The sequence below is a fragment of the Centroberyx affinis genome, unplaced genomic scaffold (genome assembly GCF_046629955.1).
Source record: "Centroberyx affinis isolate AG114_WGS23_722 - 3 ecotype Tasmania unplaced genomic scaffold, CSIRO-AGI_Caff_v1 ptg007243l_1, whole genome shotgun sequence".
Lineage (NCBI taxonomy): Eukaryota > Metazoa > Chordata > Actinopteri > Beryciformes > Berycidae > Centroberyx > Centroberyx affinis.
In genome coordinates this window covers 78,177-100,048 of record NW_027283662.1, presented here as the reverse complement: position 1 = coordinate 100,048, position 21,872 = coordinate 78,177, and the positions used below count along the sequence as shown (strand labels likewise).

The 21,872-nt window shown below is 41.3% G+C and overlaps 1 protein-coding gene across 1 annotated transcript; it reads right to left on the bottom strand.

Annotated features, from left to right (window-relative positions):
- Positions 1–41: 41 nt before the first annotated feature.
- slc39a6 (solute carrier family 39 member 6) lies at positions 42–20,901 on the bottom strand. The gene is made up of 10 exons (XM_071513508.1): positions 20,840–20,901; positions 17,895–18,051; positions 16,545–16,646; positions 14,951–15,120; positions 13,672–13,863; positions 12,267–12,351; positions 10,327–10,734; positions 7,834–7,914; positions 4,289–4,479; positions 42–2,679 (listed from the first exon to the last, which is right to left on the bottom strand). The coding sequence occupies exons 2-10, from the start codon at positions 18,013–18,015 to the stop codon at positions 2,527–2,529; spliced, it is 1,503 nt and encodes a 500-aa protein (XP_071369609.1). The 5' UTR covers positions 18,016–18,051; positions 20,840–20,901; the 3' UTR covers positions 42–2,526.
- Between the last annotated feature and the right edge of the window lie 971 nt (positions 20,902–21,872).

Sequence of the window (21,872 nt, the reverse complement as noted above, 5' to 3'; positions counted from 1 at the left end):
ACAGCGAGCTCCGTTGCCTCTTGCTGTTAACAATTAGCCTAAACTGTTTGTCAAAATATCTCCAAAAAACCCAGTCTGTGAAAACAATATGGAGACCGACCAGCGTATTTCTCTCCGCGGCCCGGAGAGCAGCAGCACCGCACCATTTCCACTCAGTGGATCGTCTTCTACCAAACTCTATCGTTTAGAAAAACAGTTCTGTGATTTCCTGATTAGTGAAAGTTGCGGAATGGAGGAACCGAGTCGTGTTTCCTCTCGACTTCCTGTGGAGCCACAAACGGCTTTTTTTGGAGATATTTTGACAAACCTGATTTGGACTCATTGTTAGCAGCAAGAGGCAGCGGAGCTCACTGCTTCAACTGACAGCTGACTCTGGAGCCAATATTGTCTGTGGGTCCAAGAACTACAGGGATGGAAGAGACAAATTAGATATAGGTCCAAAATCACCAAACTTATCCTTTAAGTAGGTCTTGATCAGGTAATTCATCACGCCTATCTCCAGGAACAGGGTGAAGGGTCAGCTCTCTTTCAATGCATTCAAAGTGTAACAGCAATGGTATTTTATACCTAGAGAATCTAATTTTCAATCATCAGATGAGATATGATCACTCTTTCTTGTAACAAAAAATTTACACATTTTCAGGAAAGGCAGTTTTGTGAGGTTAGACTCTGCAGGTTTGTTGTACTGATTTTCATACAAATGGAGTTGCAGTTACTAAATTTAAAAGATGAAATTTCTTTCCTCATGAAACCTTCTCCAAGTCTGTTTTCAAGATTATGTAACAGTTTTCTGGTTAAGATAACAGATCCCCCAACAGATTGATGCTTCTTCAGTGGTTTATTCAGCAAAGATTCATCAAAATGTCTGACAAAGACCAGCTGAGGTTGGATCGTTGCTGAATAAACCTACATTTTCCATTTCATCGTCTCCTTTTGTATCAGCCAGTCGGTCAGTCCTCTGGATGTGCCTACACTACAGGGTCGGTCCATTCAGGAACTGACTTGAGAATGCATGGTAAATTTCAGTTAAATTCCTGGAGTTGGAGTGTGAATGTGAAAGTCACCCAGCTCTAAGGAAACAGAATGTGAATCGAATTGGAATGACGGGAAACAAAATTGAATTACATTAAATTGCATGAAATTCCACTTCTAAGAGAGTTTGTCTCGACTCGCTAAACATTATAAATCAAACATTATGAATCCAATAAAAGACGGTTCAACAAATCACATACAATCATAATGTATGGATTACAATTATGCTATCCATCAAATGCCACCTGAAAGGTACCTTTACCATTTTATGATATTCTGTATTGATAATATATAACACTATCTCATATATGTTGGAAGAAAAAACAAAAACCATGGATTTTCACAGAATTTCATTGAATTAAATTCAACTGAAATTTCAATTCAATTCTGTTTCCTGTAGGTTTTTTCCAATTCCGATTCCTCAGGTCAACTGTAATTGACCCCAAACCCTGCTATATGACCTCCATGCAAACAAATACTCTAATTTCTGCCAAGTGAAAAAGAGCATGCAGCATGTACATCCTGCCTGAGTCACCTGCTGAGCAACTGAACCTCATTTGAACTGGAGAGAATCAACACTTTCTGAAATGGACTGTTTTCAGAGAAGCTCAGATGTTTGAATTTGCCAATGAGGTCACTGGTAGAGGTCTTATGTAAGGTTTTAGCGTTGCACCAGTACCACTCTCTGCCTATACCGGTCTTACTATGGGTATGGTGTAGTATCAGTATCGTGTCGTACCTATACTGGGGCTGCTGTGGAACTTTGTCTTTCCACTGGAATACTGATCAGGTTTGATTCAGCAGCAGAAACCAACATCACCCTGCCAGCACCCAGCGCTTAATATGGTTTAACAGCATGGTGCACTAATGCTGCGTTCACGTCATATCGGATCTACTGTAAATACAAGCTGCCAACTGGGAAAAACACATTCACGTATCACCTTCTAGTGGCGATTAGGAGGAGGACATGTGGGACTTTGTTAGGCTTTGTAGGCTCTGATTCACAAATCATGGCATCACAAAATGCAGAAGTGTGTCAATACAGGCAGCAAACATAGCAGCAAATCCATTGATGTCAGCAAGGTAATAAAAATCAAAATTATCAGTTATATTCACAGTAATACAATCAGAAAGCATGCAATATCCACTGCAGCTTGTTTATGGTTGATTTTAAAGTAACTTGTTAACGGCAATAATTGACCTCATGAACGCCATCTTGGATGTGGGCGCTCCAATGATTGAACACGTGAATGTTTCAAGGTTGTAGCAACAAGACATCATCCCATTCCTCCGCTTCTTCTGATATGACGTGAACGTGGCAAAATCTAGTGGAGAACTATAAATATATACTGTATAAAAAAAAAAAAACAGTGAATGAAAAGGGAGCTGACCCGACCCCATCTGTTTAGGACAACAAAGAAAACACACAATACTCATGACGGAGACCTGCACACACTGGAATGCATGTGGGGCGCATAATTAAAAACGCTTTGTTCAATATCCCAGGTCCAGCTGGATTTTGTGTTCAAAAATGGCTATTAGCAGCATAATGCAAAAGCCCAACAGTATGCCGGCGTTCTGGAGCAGGAAGAAGCCCCAGTGGCTGAAGCCGTGGTCCCCGGCATCGTTGTGCAACATCTCTGGTACCTGAGGAAAATATGCAACACAAATTTACATTGATCTACGAGTGTTTTTATAATATGAGATAAAGACTTTTTTAATGTTTTCACGGCATCAGAGTGGTACGGATACTTTCTGGAGTTTGCTTGGTGCAGAGTGCTACAGTACCGGCAACAAATGAACCAACTTAACAATGTCTCAGTACAATTAATGGCAGGACACTTAAAGAGGTGATAAGTAAGGAGTTTACTGCCCCAGAGCACCAAATGACCATAATATATCTGGGGGGTTGATAGGGTCATTGATCAATACCAATTACTCAATGATGATTAATAACATAACACTGCTGCTGGGTGAAAACCTTGTATCTCAAAATGGAGCTTCAACTTTTCAGGGAACTAGGAGAAACAACCTTATTTGACCGCCTTGCATTTTTGAGTTTATTCTGTTGGTTAGGGTTTTGAGAAGGTTTCATAAAGCCAAAGGTTGCAGGGTTTCTTCATCATATAGAGGATCTTGTGATTCTTCAACTGAAGTTAAAACCTGAATATAACCAAAACTGGAGTTAGGAGGTTTTCACCTGACAGTGATGATAAGCTGCCCTGGGAGGAGAGAGCGTGACTCTTTCCCATTTCTCTGCCCAGATTTTCCCAGCCGGTTCTCTGAACTCACTCCCATGATGTTGATAAATGAATATTGGTACTGGATGGAACAAATTTCTGTTGAACAGGCCGTTCTGCATGCCAGTGGCCACTAGAGGCCAGTCTTCAACAACACAAACTTCACTGTGTTTCCAGATACCAGTTGTTTGTGACAGCTCTCCTGTAGAGTCTGCAGCTTCACAGAAAGTGTGTGAGAGAAGTGGCCATCTGGCTCTGAAGGCCACCGCTTCCCGAGAAGCTGAGCCAAAGTACCATGTTTTAAGGCTGAGGGTTAGACATTAGGTCAAGACCTGCTGCGTCAACAAAACAGGTGCTGCTGACTCGCTGTGAACAATCTCACCACACCGTGGGCACGAACAGTTTCTCAGTGTGTACACTGGGAAGGGAGGAGCCGCTTCATTCCAGACCACATGATGTGAAAAATTATTAGCTTTTTTGAGTCGTTATGTGAGGTTTATAAACAGAAGGTTCTCCAAAGAGATAGAGGCTAAAAAAAACAACATTAAAATGATGCCTTATGCTGAGAAATGATGAACTCACTTGAGGAACAAAATGATTTTACTGGCCTTTTTGCAACAGCGGGCATTATAAATGAAATAAAACGTTTCAATATTGCAGGTATGATTGTGGAAACTAACAGATGTGTGCACACTCATTTTAAATGATCCTGTTGTTGTGCACCAGAGGCTAGAGAGACTTTCTGGTTTCAGAGATCTCTGGACTCTGGAAACTGCCTTTGATCTGTTTATTTTATTTTATTTTAGATTATTTATAATGTGTACTTACTGTACATTGTTTTTATGTTGTTCGTCTGTAACGTTTATGTATGTTTTTGATGCTGCTGTCTTGGCCAGGTCTCTCTAAGAAACAAGATTCCAAGATCTCAGTGAGATTTACCTTGTAAAGTACAAAAAAATAAATCAGTAAAAAAAACTAAATGAATATGAAAGAAGAGAGATGTATCATTGACTCACCATGTCCACCAGAGCCACGTACATGAAGAGGCCTGCTGTGAGCGCGAATATCCACATGGAGATGTTTTCTGCATAATGCCCGATGACGATGCCAGCGACCATGCCCAAGTAGGCCATCATGGCCGACAGCACGTTGTAGAGAATGGCCTGACGCACCGTCATGCCCGCCTTCAGCAGCACCGCAAAGTCACCTGGGAAACAGAGTCAAACACTTAACTCCAGACGGGCTGTAGGAAGTGGATGATATCAAACACACTAAGAAGTGTTACCTGAGTTAGCCCAGAGGTGTCAACTTTGATCGAGTCCCAAGTCAGTCTCAAGTCTTGAGGCACAAGTCTCAAGTCAAGTCCATGTCATTAATGTCAAGTCTCAAGTCTAAATGTAGAACAGCAAGTCAAGTCAGAACAAATCAAGAGTCCAGTATCAATTTAATATCTTAAAGAAAACTAAATATCTAGGACTTTTCAATGCAATATGGTTTTAATAGGATAAAAACTTGGAGCATCATGAGTTTGATTTCTATAATCAGTTTCAACTTCAATAAATTCAATCATTCCATACAAATTCAGAAAACAGAATTTAAATTCAGTCGTCTGCTGGAACAAATCTCATCACTTTCAATCTAAGTCATTTACACAAACACAAGATCTCAAGTCAAGACTTTAGAAACCTTTTCAAGTCATCAGAGTACAAGTCAGAGTCAAGTCCCAAGTCACCAGAACCCAAGTCGAGTCTCAAGTCTTCTCTTCATGCATCAAGTCAAGTCTCAAGCAATTAAAATTGTGACTTGAGTCTGACTCAAATCCAAGTCATGTGACTCGAGTCCCCACCTCTGGTATGCACATAGTCATACATTTTCAAAAGGTGGATCTCTCATTTCTATTACTGTTCAAGTATGCGAGAAAGTCATTCTTAGCACTGCAACCTGCACAAGAACCATAACTAGAACCAAAACACAGAAAGATGTGGAATATAAACTAAGACTAAAGCTGCACTATGCAACACTGGCGGTCCCAAATGGCAGCAAGAGGTAACTAGTTGAATTCTGAGAACTTCAATATTTGTGAACAATCCCCAGAAATCCTGTGAGGTGACGACCCGGCTGCTCTGTGCTGCTTTATACCAAAGGAAAACAAAAGGGGCTCGAGAGGAAAAGATCTAACGCCGGTGAGTCCTGCTTTCTCTGCTGCTGTTGAGGAGACAGTCTGGATTTCGCTCTTAAATTTCGATTCATCCCTTCCAGTGTTTCCCACGGAATTCAAATGTATTTGTGGTGGTAGGTGGGTTGGCGACTACCATACTGTCAATATATAGGCTAATATTAATAAAGGATGGCTGAAAAATGTTCTAATGTAGGCTACTCCATTTTAAAGAGTTCCATTTGTCAAACAAATACCTAACCTGTATATATCTAAAGTACGTGTGTCAAAGATAACATAATTTAAAAATATAAACAGTGCTACACTGTTCTGTTTGTTGCTTGCTTTTGTCTACAAGGTGAAGAATAGAAATGAAACCCCTTTTACAGACAAATTGGCTTTTCTGCCCCTCTGCCCTGCTGCATCTCTCTGTGCTCAGTCTCACCTGCATCTTTACATCATTACATTACAGCCTTTGACTTTATTATCTACTCTGTTTTACTGCTCAGCTCCTCTGGTCCAGACTGTCCTGCTCCTCTTCAGGACCAGTCCTGTTCCTTCTTAGAAAATATTTTTCAATACTATTAATCTGGATTGAGGGAGCAAACATTCAGAGTCAGAGTTAAAAAGTTAATATTGACGTTATCAGTCCACTCAGTAGATATTGACTAGCAGCTAGGCTATACAGCGTGCTAATCTCGGAAACCCAGCTGTATTCTGAGTAACGTTAACTGTTAGTTCTTCTTTTTGGGAATTCAGTCGGCCGTCTTCTTGGCATGGAAAAAAAAAAATCCCACATCCCCACATGTGCAGTGGGAGGCGAACAGACGGGTCCAGTGAGAGAGAGAGTGAGCGAGAGAGAGACAGAGACCCGAGCAACAGAGAGAGAGGGAGCGACAGAGAGAGCAAGTGAGAGAGAGAGAGAGAGAGATAGAGAGAGAGAGACAGAGACCCAAGCAACAGAGAGAGAAGGAGCGACAGAGAGAGCAAGTGAGCGAGAGAGAGAGTGAGCGAGAGAGAGAGACAGAGACCCAAGCAACAGAGAGAGAAGGAGCGACAGAGAGAGCAAGTGAGAGAGAGAGAGAGATAGAGAGAGAGAGACAGAGACCCAAGCAACAGAGAGAGAGGGAGCGACAGAGAGAGCAAGTGAGAGAGAGAGAGAGAGATAGAGAGAGAGAGACAGAGACCCAAGCAACAGAGAGAGAGGGAGCGACAGAGAGAGCAAGTGAGAGAGAGAGAGAGAGTGAGCGAGAGAGAGACAGAGACCCGAGCAACAGAGAGAGAAGGAGCGACAGAGAGAGCAAGTGAGAGAGAGAGAGAGAGATAGAGAGAGAGAGACAGAGACCCAAGCAACAGAGAGAGAGGGAGCGACAGAGAGAGAGCAAGTGAGCGAGAGAGAGAGAGTGAGCGAGAGAGAGACAGAGACCCGAGCAACAGAGAGAGAAGGAGCGACAGAGAGAGCAAGTGAGAGAGAGAGAGAGATAGAGAGAGAGACAGAGACCCAAGCAACAGAGAGAGAAGGAGCGACAGAGAGAGCAAGTGAGAGAGAGAGAGAGATAGAGAGAGAGACAGAGACCCAAGCAACAGAGAGAGAGGGAGCGACAGAGAGAGCAAGTGAGCGAGAGAGAGAGTGAGCGAGAGAGACAGAGACCCGAGCAACAGAGAGAGAAGGAGCGACAGAGAGCAAGTGAGAGAGAGAGAGAGATAGAGAGAGAGACAGAGACCCAAGCAACAGAGAGAGAAGGAGCGACAGAGAGAGCAAGTGAGAGAGAGAGAGAGATAGAGAGAGAGACAGAGACCCAAGCAACAGAGAAGGAGCGACAGAGAGCAAGTGAGAGAGAGAGAGAGAGAGAGAGAGAGAGAGAGAGAGAGAGAGAGAGACAGAGACCCAAGCAACAGAGAGAGAAAGAGCGACAGAGAGAGCAAGTGAGAGAGAGAGAGAGAGAGAGAGAGAGAGAGAGAGAGAGAGGGAGAGAGAGAGAGAGAGAGAGAGAGAGAGAGATACAAAGAGAGAGAGCGCGGAGTAATTAGGGGCTGAGCGAATCAATGCGCTACACGCAGTTCTACAATTAAATAGTGAAAAAATAATAATAATTTGTGGCGGTCAGTGCTGATATTGTGGTGGCCTGCCACAAAGTTTTCTATGTGTGGGAAACCCTGCCTTCCTGTGGGTGGGAAAGTGCACACAGCAAACACCAGGTTTCCATTTGTTCAAACAGGGAGAATCTACAGCATCTTTGTGGGGATGGGACACTCTTCCCTGCTGCAGCCCCACTTTGTGCTGTAGGCCGATAAAGACGGCTGGATCCTTACACAAAAACCTTGCCTAGGTGCAGCTTTTAACCCCAAACACCACTGGTGACTTCAACTACAGATGAAACGGTGAGAAAGATAAAAGGGACTCACCCAACTCATGAGGCAGTTCGTGGCAGAAAACAGCCACAGAGGTGCTGAGGCCGCTGGACAGGCCCTCTGTGAAAGCAGCTCCTGGAGGAAGACAGATGTTAACGTGGCGCAAAACCGTTTACTGTTACTGCTGTTTATTTTCCCATCGAAGGCCTGCTGAGCCTGCGTTCTCTTCTTCGGTCTCGCCCTGCTTCACATTAATACATTTTCTCACATTCACACCCGAGTGCAGCCCAGTACAACCGCGTGTCATGTCGGCTTTGGCTTTGTGACAACAGACGCTTCGATTGCCTTTTCTTCAAAATGTGGAGCTTATCCCGCTTTTCCACCGCATGGCACCGGCTCGACTCGCCTCGACTCGCCTCTACTCGCTTTTGGTAGTCTTTGGTAAGTCTCTAGCCAGACTCTTCTCTTCTGTGGTTCCCCGGTGGTGGAACGAGTTACCAAACTCCATTCGACCCGCAGAATCCCTCTCATTCCTTAAGAAAAGGCTAAAGACCCAGCTCTTTAGCGAATACCTTCTTACATAAAAAAAAAATAAAAACTATTTTTTTGATGCACTCTATGCATTACCTCATAGCACTGCCTTGTAGCACCTTTGTCCTGTTGGACCAGAACTTAGCTCTATAGCACTTACTCTCGTTGTTCTCTCCTAACTAGAAACTTGCTTGTGTTGTATGCAAATCTCATGTGGAAGTCGCTTTGGATAAAAGCGTCTGCCAAATGTGAAATTGTAATTGGTAGTTCCACTTGGTTTTCCTCTACAGACAGCACCCCCTCAATGGGCCCCCGACGGAGGTGCTACCAAAAAAAGTACCAGATACCAGGTAATATGGTATGTTAGACCCGCAAACGTAATAAATCACAAACGTAATACAGATCTGCAGCTTTTAACGTAATAATCAAGCAAAAAGTTAGCATGTAGAAGTTAAACATATCTTTATAAAGAAAAAAAACGATTCTAAAAAATGAGTTTAATGGCTCCAAACAGGAATGAAAATGAGGTATAATCATGTTCTGGGTGGAGTATCCCTTTAATGGGGATAAATAATATCCAGCTCTTACTGACAATCAATGTTAATGCCATTTAATGTAATAATCCCACTAACGTAATAAGTTTCCCACAAACGTAATACGTCATTTCCCGCTAACGTTTGCTTTCCCGCAAAATCTTCAGCTTTCAAAATTGTAATAACTTCCCACAAATGTAATAAATCACTAATATAATCAAAATCTGCAGCTTATACAAGTTGCTAACTCTAAATGTCTTCAACAGCCAATGACATTTTCTTCCCACATATTCTTGTCCTTTAGGTTCTTGCCTGGTTAGACTGATCAAGTAAATCCCAATCATATTAATTCCAGATTTATTCCAGGTTTTATTACAAAGCCAAGTGTAAAAAATCTCAGGAGAGGCAAAAACAGTATCATGTCACTCTAGCAATGAAAGATTTACAACCAATCATGTAGTACTTAACCCTATACAAAGGTTTCAGTACAAACTCACCTGCTATACAGTTAAACTATGCACAAGTAAAGAATGTAAAGTATTGATTGTCAGTAAGAGCTGGATATTATTTATCCCCATTAAAGGGATACTCCACCCAGAACACGATTCTACCTCATTTTCATTCCTGTTTGGAGCCATTAAACTCATTTTTTTAGAATCGTTTTTCTACATGCTAACTTTACTTGATTATTACATTAAAAGCTACAGATTTGTATTACGTTTGTGGTTTATTAACAATCTAACAATGGAACCTGGTACCAATGGAACCTGGTACCTGGTACTTGCCCAGTGGAAAATCAAAAAAGGCGAGTCGAGTCGAGTCGAGCCGGTGCCATGCGGTGGAAAAGCGGCTTTAGCAACATGAAACTACTTTTTAACCAGGAAGCGTTGCCAGGGCATCGTTTGCTCTTTTTCACCTAGTTTTACACTCATGAAACTGTTGCTGAGCTCCAGGCTCCTATCAGTTCTTATCAGCAAATTCTGTTTCACATTCAAACAGTTCAACCCGACGTGATGTACTCTGTCTCTAGTGTCCATTATTTAATTCCTACATCCTGATCTCAGGCAGATAAGTAAGAGACGCATCATGTACAGCGAGCCGGTCATTATCGCAAAATAAAGACCTGACAGGGAGAATCAAGAGTCCAACGGAAAGCGGAGGCTCACTGTACATTATCCTGATTATTACAAAGAATCATTTGATCCGAATTATGCTTGAAAAAAAATTGTATTACAAGCTGAAGTCATTTATAAGCTTCTACAAATAAAAGAGTCCAGCAGGTCTGTCTGCAGTGAGCAGGCTGTAAGGTCTTTTTGGTACAAAGTGTTGCCAGTTAATTTGATTAGAAATCAACAAAACTGGCCAGACTTCTTGACTGCGGAGAGATTTGATTAGATGGAGAAGGGGAATGCCTTCACCGACCAATCAGATTCGAGCATTCAACAAAGCCATGTAAGACTCATTATCAGAACGAGCCGCTCACCGATAGCCAGGCCGTCGCTGAAGTTGTGCAGGCCGTCTCCCATGATGACCATCCAGGCCAGAGCGGCGACCCCGGCCTGCTGGAAGTGCTGCTCTGAGTAGGAGTGGGAGTGGCTGTGCGGGTGGTGGTTCTGAGAGTGGTGGTGGTGCAGGATGTGGTGGTAGTCGTGGTGGTGGTGGTGCATGTGGTCGGCCTGGCCCACCGTGTCGTGGAAGTGGGAGTGGCATTTGTTCTCGCAGTCCTCGGCGGTGTAGCCCGCGGTGCCGGCCGCCCGGGCGTAGCCCTGCGGCGTGACCACCGCCACCTGGGGCGCCAGCATCACCTGCTCCTCCTCCGCCACGCCGCCGCCGTGCAGGCCGCCGCCGCCGCCGTGGTCGCCGAACGCTCCGGCGCCGTTGGTCTCCACGTCTGGAGGCGGAGAGACGTTGATGCCCAAGTTACACAAGCTGTTAGGCTTCTTCAGAATAAAGTAAAACCAGTAGGCGGTGCTTAAGGACAGGTTGACTTGTTGATTCTGTGTATCACCAGTTGTCCATTCCTTTTTTTCTCTTTTTTTTTTTTTTTTATTAGTTGTACAATCATTTTGTCATCTGTATTTATTTAAATTATTCAACTATCATTATTATTATTATTATTGTTGTTATTATTGTATTATTGTATATTTACTTATTATTATTCTGTTCTATGAGCAGGGAGGGGAATGCTGGGGGGCTAAGGGGAGATAATGGGGGGATATTACTGTCTAAAACGAAAAGTATGAATCTGTAATACTGTTTCATCATATGTGCAGATTGTTGAATAAAATTTGTTTACAAAAAAAAAGTAAAATCAGTAGACTCCCGCACACTGTCAAGAATTGAATAAATGACACAACGTTTCGGTCAAGCGACCTTCATCAGGTGTCTGAATAAACAATACAATATAGGGGAACAGGAAATAAGATGGTCCAATCATAGGGCCAAGGTAATCAGGTGACCTCATGGTACAAATCAGTGCCTAGTGAGGTACAAGGGTCCATCCAGGTGGCAAGGTATGGCAATCAAAAAATGTATTAACAATCAGAAAAGTTTTTCTGTAACATTCATAAATGGATGTTACAAAAAAAACTTCTCTGATTGTTAGGTTTTTTGTAACATCCATAAATATGTATTTATGGTTGCAATCAAAAAAATAATTAACAATCAGAAAAGTTTTTTGTAACATCCATACATATTTATTTATTTATATCTAATTTAAAATAATTTTCTGATTGTTAATAAATGTTTTGATTGCCATACCTTGCCACCTGGATGGACCCTTGTACCTCACTAGGCACTAATATGATTGGACCATCTTATTTCCTGTTCCCCTATATAAACAGGCCCCCATTGTATTGTTTATATTGTTTATTCAGACACCTGACGAAGGTCGCTTGACCGAAGCGTTGTGTCATTTATTAAATTCTTGTTCAGTGAAGGCGGTGTGCGGGAGTCTGCTGGTTTTACTTTGTCCTGCTCCTCCGACACACCTGGCGCACACGGTAATGCAAAGATCAACTTTTTGTTTAACTGAGGCCTTTTCAGAATAAAAGCATGAAAAGATTCTGACGTACAATTTCCCTCTTCGGTACGGGCTGCACATTTAATCTAAAAAGTGTTGGAATCACAATACTGACTACTGCAATTTCTGAACTGAGACTTTTTCCTCAGTGGGAAAGCCATTTCAGATTTCAGCTGTGCGTGAAGAGAAAAGATTTCCTTGTATTCAAAAATCCTAAGCATTAGCATCTCATTATTGCCGCACACAATTGTACTTAGCTTTTTGTACTCTTTCAGTGCATACAAAATGTTGTGTCCACAATTTTTGCCATAAATATCCTAATTGCTGAAGCTAAAGATATTAAAATATATTAAAAAAAAATTCCAGTATTGTGAAGCCTTTCTCCTCACGGAGTCTTTTACCTTCGGTTGGCTTGAGGTCGTTTTCTTCCAGTGCGGGCTGCTTCTCCGGATCCCCTTTATCATTCTGATCCCACTTCTTCTGGATCTGTTCGGGTGGCATTTACACCTCGTTATCATCATCAGATACCACAGCAGGAACACTACCACCACTGCCACCATAACATGTGAAAATAAATTTCCCTGTTTAGCCCATATTCACCCTTAAATAGCCTAAATATTTTGATGCGTTTCCATTTTCAAGTATTCAAAGACAGATAAATGTTACGGCGGAGTACCACAGCTGTATAAGACATACAGAGGACACACAGTAACAGAAGAATTCAAATCTCATGAACGCTGAGCAGGTGAAGACAAACACCTGACAGATGCAAAATTAACTAATGAATGTCACCTGTTGTTTTAAAGCAAGATGTTCTTAGAAGGCACCTGGGTTTTGTTTTGTTTTTATCTCACCTGCACATACTTCTTCTTTCTGTGTTTCATCTAAGTAACAAGAAACTGTGTTTTATGGTGATTTTAAAACAGCTAAGAGACCTTGTTAGGCAGAAAGTAAAACTTTTAGCCTAAATTTATTTTTTGTCCCTGCAAACATACTCTTTGGTTTTGGAAGTCTATCTACATTAATTTCACAGCTATGGCTAAAAAATGGTAATTGTCTTATAGCAGAAATCCCACATCACCACCAAAATCGAATCAGTTAAGACCAGCTGTTAAACGACACATCAACACTGGTGATTTTCAGTTACTGCACTGATATTTACATTAAGAGTTATGGGTAACACTTTACAATAAGGGTACATTAATTAAGGGCTAGTTAATGCTTATTAAGCATTAAGCATTAGCGTTAGTTAATGCTTATTAAGCATTAATTACTTACTATTACTTACTAACCCTTAATTACTAACCCTTAATTAATCTACCCAACAGTTAACTAATGTGTCTGGTAATCATTTACTAATGGTGTTCATGTTAACTAAAGTTATTTATACATTATTTAACAGTCATCTTTATAAACTATTAAATAATGTATAAACGAATACCTTAGTTAACATGAACACCATTAGTAAATGATTACCAGACACATTAGTTAACTGTTAATTAAGGGTTAGTTAATGCTTATTAAGGATTAACTAACCCTTAATTAATGGACCCTTATTGTAAAGTGTTACCGAGTTATGTAGTCACAGCTGTGTTTATATATTATAATATTATATCAATATTTAAGTTAAGTGTTATGCAGTCACGGGTGTGTTTTTTTTTTAAAGATATTGCAGCTTCAACCGTATCTCAGCCAATCAAAACTTAAGACATCAACAGGCATTATAAAATGTGTTTTAAATGAATACACTTCTGTTTTCATCACCATGTAAATAAACTACAGAAGGAAGCAGATCGGACTGCGTACCTTTTGCTTCTTGTCCTTGTACATCTTGCCCAGCGTGAGGAAGTGTTCGATCAGGAACATGAAGTACACGCCGCTCAGAGCCGTCAGGCCTTTCCACACGCCGTCCAGGTTTTCCTCTCCCTCGTCGTGGAAGTGATGCCCCGCCACCTCAATCCCAGAATCCTCGTGGTGGTGGTGGTGGCCTCCCTGAGACTAGAGCGCACAGATAATAATAATAACAACTTGAAAGCACTCGAAGAAACAATACTCCAACTTGCTGTGAGACCCAAACACATCACTCCTATCACTTCAACTATTAACTTAAATTGATTTTTTTTGACCCTGCAAACATACCTTTAGGATTTGACTCCATAGTTATGACTAAAAAATGGTCTAATAGCAGAAATCTCAGATCACCACCAAAAATTCTGTTTTTAAAAACGTTTCTCCCTGTGGCCTTGATCCAAAATTGCTTGACTCTTCCATGACTTTCCCCAACTAACTTGGGGAACACTTCCATGTAGGGCTGAACAATTTATTGAAGAAAAAAAATAAATAAATTAAAAACATTTTTTTTTTTTTAAATCACAGAATAAGAACCTTGCAATTTCCAAATCACAGAGGCTGCAATTAATTACATAAGAAAGGAGTTTTCAAAATGAATTTCTAAACAAGGTTTCGTTTTATAGCTCCAGGTAATCTTTAGTCCATGAATCAAGTACAATATTGATGAAAATTTAATCATACTCAAACCAAGTAAATCCTGCACACTGACATTATTGTGTGTGTGTTTTTTTTTTTTAACAAAATCACTTTGCTTTAAACAATTTTAAAGTTCTAAAAAGTTTACGACAAGAAAAATCACAATTATCTATCACAATTCATTATTAAATAGCATTCAGCCCTCCTTCCATGACCCAAATATTTTATTCCTTCCTTTGTTTGTTAATGCTGTTTTTCAGTCTGGTTTCCACTCCGGTTGGGAATGCAATGAAATGAATACATGAAACAGCAAAAAATGATTCTGCTATATTCCTATGAAGTGACCCATTTGTAAAAATTCCCAGATATTCCCCGACTTCCCCTGAAAAATCGATCAAATTCCCTGACTTTCCCTGTCTGGAATACACCTCTGAAAACTCTGTGATATTCCAGGAATTCCAGGACCAGTTGGAGTGGAGTCCTGGCTTCCAGTGTTATGTTTTTTTTTTTTAAATCCTGGGTGGACAGGACCAGGACCTGGACCTGGACCTGGGCCTGGGCCTGGACCTGGACCTGGACCTGGTCCTGGTGGACTCACGTGGGGGATGAGGTGCAGGAAGGCGTCGCCGCTCAGCGTGCCGACGGCCAGCGCCACCAGGAAGCTGAGCAGGAACTTGAAGAAGACTCTGTTCATCAGCGGGATGAGGACGACGCCCAGCAGGGACAGCAGGCTGATCACCGTGATGGAGACGAACCCCCCCACCCACGCTGGAACACACACACACACACACACACACACACACACACACACACACACACACACACACACACACACACACACACACACACACACACACACACACAACCAGTCTTGAGCACTTCAATTTACCTGAATGAATAAATACATTCATCTAACTCCATCTTTGCTCAAGACCCAACTAGGGCTGCAACTAACGATTATTTTCATTGTCGATTAATCTGTCGATTATTTTCTCGATTAATCGATTAGTTGTTTGGTTTATAAAATGTCAGAAAATGGTGAAAAATGTGGATCAGTGTTTCCCAAAGCCCAAGATGACGTCCTCAAATGTCTTGTTTTGTCCACAACCCAAAGATATTCAGTTTACTGTCATAGAGGAGTAAAGAAACCAGAAAATATTCACATTTAAGAAGCTGGAATCAGAGAATTTTGACTTATTTTTCTTAAAAAAATTACTCAAACCGATTAATCGATTATCAAAATAGTTGGCGATTAATTTAATAGTTGACAACTAATCGATTAATCGATTAATCAGCTCTAGACCCAACTGAACTCAGTCTTGGTGCAGGTTTACAAGAGCAAGACTGTTGTGTGCAGACTTGAGAAGCACTTTTTTCAGGGTTCGTACAGCTTTTTAAGAGTAAAATTGAAGCACTTTCAAGGTACCTAAACCAAAAATTTCCAGACTCTCGAGGCCTTTATCATCACATCTAAATTGTTACTATAAATGCAATTGTGAAAAAAAAAGTTTACAGTATTCCTTTATACCCACAGCAATCAATGTATATAGTCACTTTGTTTATTTTACCAGCTGTTCATATTAACTTTGACTGTATGTTTTGATCATGATTATTTAATGCTTGCTAATTTCCAGAGTAAGGGATCAACAGAGGATTTATCTAGTCAGTCAATCTAGATCCGGTCTGTGAGACGCCAGGAGACAACAAACAAATATGAAAACGGGATCGTTTCATTTCAAATATTGAAAGACTTTTGGTTTACATGAGTGATTGTGTAGATGAAACACCAGATTATGTTGAAAATCAAGCATTTGTCAAGGAGTATATTCGAATTCAAGCATATTCCTAACCTTGAAAACATAACGGTTCAAATTAGGCATTTTACAAACTTTCAAGACTTTGTACGAACCCTGTTTTTTTATGTGTAATGGTGTATAATATGATATGCTGAGCTACAACAAGAAGATTTTCAAGGATCTTTTTTATCTTTTGTATTTATTCATGCCCCCCCCCCCCCCCTTCCTCATATTCCTTTGTTTGCTTTTGTGCACATATGTTGTTCTATAAATGGAAAATCATCTGTCACCTTGAGACGAAAGGCGAAAAAGTTACAAATTTACATTAACAAAAAAATTACATAAAATAAATCGTATAGTAATGTATAGCGAAAGATTAAGATTTAAAGATCTTACCTATTGTGATGTTTTTACTGCTTTCTCCACTGAAGTGTTCGTCGTGGTCCGAGGGGTCGTGGTTACCATGGTGACCGTGACCATGCTTATGATGTTTATGATCTGGGAACAAAAAAAAAACAAAACGATTTAACTTTTAACGAATAAATTCTCTTTATATCCTGTTCATCTCAAATTGCTAAAATATCACTGAATGAATTTAAAGCTACATGTTTAAAAAAAAAACAAAAAAAACCAAAAAACTTTTCAACCTTTATTTATCCATGGAGGATTACAGGGAGATTTTTCAGCAACGATTAACTTGAGTCTGTTTGTCTTGAGTAACAAGCCCAGTAAAACCACACTGGGACTTAAATGGCTAAATCTGGACTATGCAAACACACCAAAACACACCTGGTTATCAGTCTGTGGGTCAGTAAACGGACATGTGATGTTTGACAGTGTCTTGCTTGTTTTTTTGTAGTCATCTTGGCTATAGTTAACAAAAAGGCTGAAGTGTTGAAAGAGTTTTGTAATCAGGCGATGTTTCTCAGAGGCTGACAAGGTAAAGCTGACTCTGCATTCACACCGTTAGCAACCACATCAACCCGCTACTGTCCAAAGGCCTGTGTGAGCAGCTGACTGCTAGCTGTAACGCCAATTGTGCTCGAGCGCAAAATTAACTTTTTGGCTTTTCCTCCAATTTTTGGCTCCTCTGCCAAGGGTTGATAAACTAAAAAGAAATCTACCTGCCAAGAATATTTTTTACCAGCAAAAATATCGTTTTCATAGAAATATATGTCACCCTACTTGTTTTCTGTGCTTTTTCCAGTATACAATCAAGTACTGTGTGTTGATTTAAAACTTGCTCACTCAGTTACTCATGTTAGGCTAGAATCAGACGTTCAGAGTGGCACAGTAGTAGCACAACAGACAGCCAATCAGGAGCTTGTTTGATACACTCCCATTTCTTGCTTTGGTGTCCAGCAGGGACACAGAGACAAAGAGACAAGCAAAGACCTGCCATCTTCGCAAAAAAGTTGCCAGCCACGGAGGCGGGTGACCCTTTTTGATTTTAGGACAAATTTTACCGGCATCTGGCTCTTGGCGGATGGGAATTTTGGACCCTGGAGCCAATCACATAATAGCAAGGCTAATATGCGATTGGCTGCAGATGGGCGAAGGCCAGAAGCTCCACTGCAGCCGACTTTTCTGCTCCGACACAAAACAAAGACGCAAAGGCGGCCGTGGTGATGATCAGCCGTCGTTTCTCTCTTGGCCACGGACAATAACTGGACTTCCGGTGACTTTGTCCTCAAGAGAGCGCTCAGAGAGAGTCGGCTGGGTGCGGGCCGGCCTGTCGGCTCCTACCTCTCCCTCCGTGTTCAGGAGCGTCTCCGTGCAGCAGGCAGGCTCCGGCATCGATCTGGTTGAGGAGGGCGGGGCAGAGGTAGCTGAAGTCACCGAGGGTCAGCGCCCCCTCCTGGGACATCCCATGGGAGGACAGGATGGCGGAGGCGTTCAGACACTGGGGGTCGAAACAAAAAAAACAAACAAACAAGAAAAACCCAAAACAAACAAGGTTACAACTCCACTGATTCAGGATTTTAGGATCTGTCACCACTGGCTGTAACTGGAAAACAACACATTTTTTAAACCTGCTAACATGCGAATAGTCAGTGATACACATTTGCACATTCTGCACAGGTGCTCTTATGCAGGATCCTGAATTATTGGTGATATCTGTAAATCCAGGTGTGAATTTTGTTGATGTCATCATGTGGGGACACATTAGCAACAGAGAAATGCTCTGTAACTGTCTGTTATTTACATCTATGTCCTTTATTAGTTTATTAGTTCTCTTGCATACTTATTCTTCCTATTTTTCCGTGCGTTTCTTTGCTCAGCTGTAACTCGAAAACCGTTCATGCTACACACACCGTTCTTATATCAAAACGTGCGGAAATCTTTGTAGAATATGCATGCATTTGCATATTTAATGAGTTATTGCCGATTTTGAGGATTTTTAAAAAACCTCTGTCATGTATCTCCTCCTACAGTTTTAATGCCACAAAGACGGTCCATATCTCAAACCGTGTGGAATTCTCTGTAGATGTGTGCTATGAGTTTTATTTATGATACTTCTTATACTTTTTGAGTTATTGATTATTAAATAAAATTCCATAGCCATCCATTGTATTTATAACTCAACCACTGCATAAAGTAGAAACTTCATTCACATTTCAAAATGCTCACTATGGCATACTGATCAACTGTTCATAAGCTCATAATGATGACAGTGTCTATAGGCTTCCATCCGCTACCATGATATTTATAACTCAGCCACTATATACAGTAGAAACTCCATTCAAATTTAAAAATGGTCACCATGTCATCTTACAGAAATCACACGCATTTTCTTCAGGAAATGCTTTTCTAGCTATTTTTTTTTTCACTTTACTTTCCAACCTACACCTTTCTTCTGTTCTGCTGCTGTACCAGCCCAATTTCTGCTTGGGCATCAATAAAGTTAATCCAAAGTAATCCAATATCTATCTGTCCATACAAATTGCTTCCCTGCTGAAAGTTCACCTCCCGCCTCCTCTTTTGACATGCGCTTTTTAAAAGATAACCATCAGTTTACCTCGTGGCTGCTGGAATAATCTCACCAATCTTTCCAGCCACAGACACTGTTTACCAGACTAGACAGCTGCTGAATCCTCAGGCTTTACAAGACTGCTCTGTTCTACGGTCGCTGTTTTTTTTTTCCTAATCTTTATTTATCCAGGGAGGGTTTGTTGTTCTGCACCGCCCTGCTTCTCCTTCACACAGGGAGCTGCCAAGTACAACCACAGTCTTCTAGGCCCAGTTTTTCCAAAACGTCTGATAGAATTTCAGTAATCAGATTGGATGAAATCTGATAATTGGGTATTTCAAAACTAATAAATGAGATTCTGATCAGATTGGGTTTTGAATTGGGTAATCCAATGCTACCTTTGATCAAGCTCAAATGTTGTCTCTGTGTTATTCAAATCACAAGGCTAAGATCAGGGACTTCCAGCGGCGCTACGGCTGTGTAACCTTTGAACTCCCTGAAGTCGTCTGCGAACCGAAATTCATAATTCATAATAATTCTACTATAAAATGAGGAAAACTCTGTCTGTCTGCATCCATTTTGCTCCTCTATGGGTTGGCCAATCAATCTGAAACTGCACATGGGCACTGAGCATTGGCATAGGCAGGGATTGATGAAGCTGATTTTTCCATTTTCCCAAATTTACTCTGTTTATGCGCATTTTTGGCAAGTCTGCGTGGAGTTGTGGAGCGTGCATCCCCAGGTATGGACTAGTATAACTGAATGACAAATAACAGTTTCGATAGCATGAATGGGGTAATAACCATAAAAGTCGAAAAAAACGTTATCAACTCAACCAGGAAAGCAAGTAAAGGCGAAATGGAAAAGGCAACGTTTTGGATAGTTTAGGATCATTTTAATTCATAATACTCGCTAACATTAATGCCTGGTTCATGCATATATATTTTTACGATTATTTTTTATATAGGCCAATTTTTGGTTGTTTTTTTTTTTCTATAGTTCTTTATATAATTATGATCATTTTTGAGATTCAATACAAATATATTTAAAAAATACTTGACCGCCATGATAACCAGAATATAATCTACTCACCAAGATCAGACGCAGCTTGATGAGTTTGTAGCGTTAGGATTTTTATTTCCGGTTCATTTGAATGAAGCCACAAAAATAGACTGAAAACTGACATTTAACACGTTGGTGAACAGATTCCACTACAGATCCTGCTTTTAAGACGATAAAGCAGTAACTGCTCTGTCCACATTTTGCAATTCTACTCTTGGTTTACAGTAAAATTTGTGTTTAAAAATAAAAGTAGATCCAGTTTCCCAAACAGGAACTATCTCTCCTAAATGGTATCCCTCCGCTGTGTTTTCTTCTATCAATAAAAAAAGCTGTTTGGTGAGATTCTGCTCTGAAGAGTCGGACCAACAGTCAGCTGGAAATCACAGCAGCAGGATCTGATGCTGGATCTGTTCACCGACGTGTTCAATGTCAGTTTCCATTCAAATGAATGGGAAGAAAAAATCTGAACGCTCCAAACTGGTCCAGCTGCATCTGATCTTGGTGAGGATTTTATATTGTGGTTTTCATGGCGGTCAAGTGCCGAATGACACCCGTGTTAAAACTAAGTGGAACATTGCTTTAAGGCAAATGCCACTCCAAATAGTCAGAAAACATTTCATAGGTCTGTATCACAAAAAAAACAAAAACAAAGTCCTACCTCTGCGTTTTCCGGGAGATGGTCTTGGCTTCGGTTGTGGTGAAGATCCTGATCAATGTGTTCGTGGTCGTGTTCATGTTCGTGGTCATGGTCATGGTCATGATCATGATCATGGTCATGGTCGTGGTCATGGTCATGGTCGTGGTCATGGTTGTGGTCGTGATGACCCTCCTGGCTGAGAGCAGGCGGTTGGGTTTGGCCCTCTGTGTCCAGCTCTTTGCCGGCCAGCCTGGTAGCAGACGCCCCCCTGACCTCCGGGCGCGTGGGACCGGCATTAGCGCCGCTGTCGTGCCTCTTCGCCATCAGGCGGGTGGTGTAGGTCGGGGTGGTGCCGAGCTCCTGCGCCACCGCGGTGGTCTTCTTTTTGTAGAGGTTGTGATGGCTGTCCGAGTTCTCCGCCTTCTTCCCTAAAGCGGCGTCCGGCTCCTTGGGGTCCTTGGGGGTCTTCGGGAATTTTCTGGGCTCCGAGGGCTCGCCGTGGGCGTGTTTTTGGTGACGCGTGTTGTTGTCGTCATGGTGATGGTGGTAGTGGTGGTGGTGGTGATGGTGGTGGTGATGGTGGTCGTCGGTGCTTTCTCCGCCCGGTTGCTCGTGGTGTTGCACCATGACGCTCCTGATGCGATCTAACCCAACACTTTGCAGGAGACGCTTTAAGCCCGCAAGAGAGATGGTGCCATTTTCCCCATATCTGTTTGATTTAATAATATATCTCAATTAAAAAATCCTCAGTGGTTATGTAAAGTCAAGAGTTTTGACAATCTGACAACAAAAATGACGAGTTTGAAGAATGCGATTCCTACTTTTACAACTACTGGCATGAAAGTACAACTCACTACTGATTGTTTATTGAAATGATTCTTTCAGTCTTTAGTAGCTGATGCCTCTCTGAAGGCTAGTGGTCCACAGGAAAGTTACTAGTCATCTCAACCCGTTTACATGCAAAATGGTAGCATTGCAGAGGATGTAATCATTTGAATTTTGTAAATATTGAGTAATAAACATGTTCGCATCATCATAACCCTTTTTTTTTGTT

Coding starts and splice junctions, on each gene's coding strand:
- slc39a6 (XM_071513508.1), bottom strand. CDS start 18,015: ATGTCCCAGGAGGGGGCGCTGACCCTCGGTGACTTCAGCTACCTCTGC. Junction 12,352..13,671: donor ACAAGGACAAGAAGCAAAAG/GTACGCAGTCCG, acceptor CCACCCGAACAG/ATCCAGAAGAAGTGGGATCA. Junction 4,480..7,833: donor CGAACTGCCTCATGAGTTGG/GTGAGTCCCTTT, acceptor TCTGTTTCCCAG/GTGACTTTGCGGTGCTGCTG.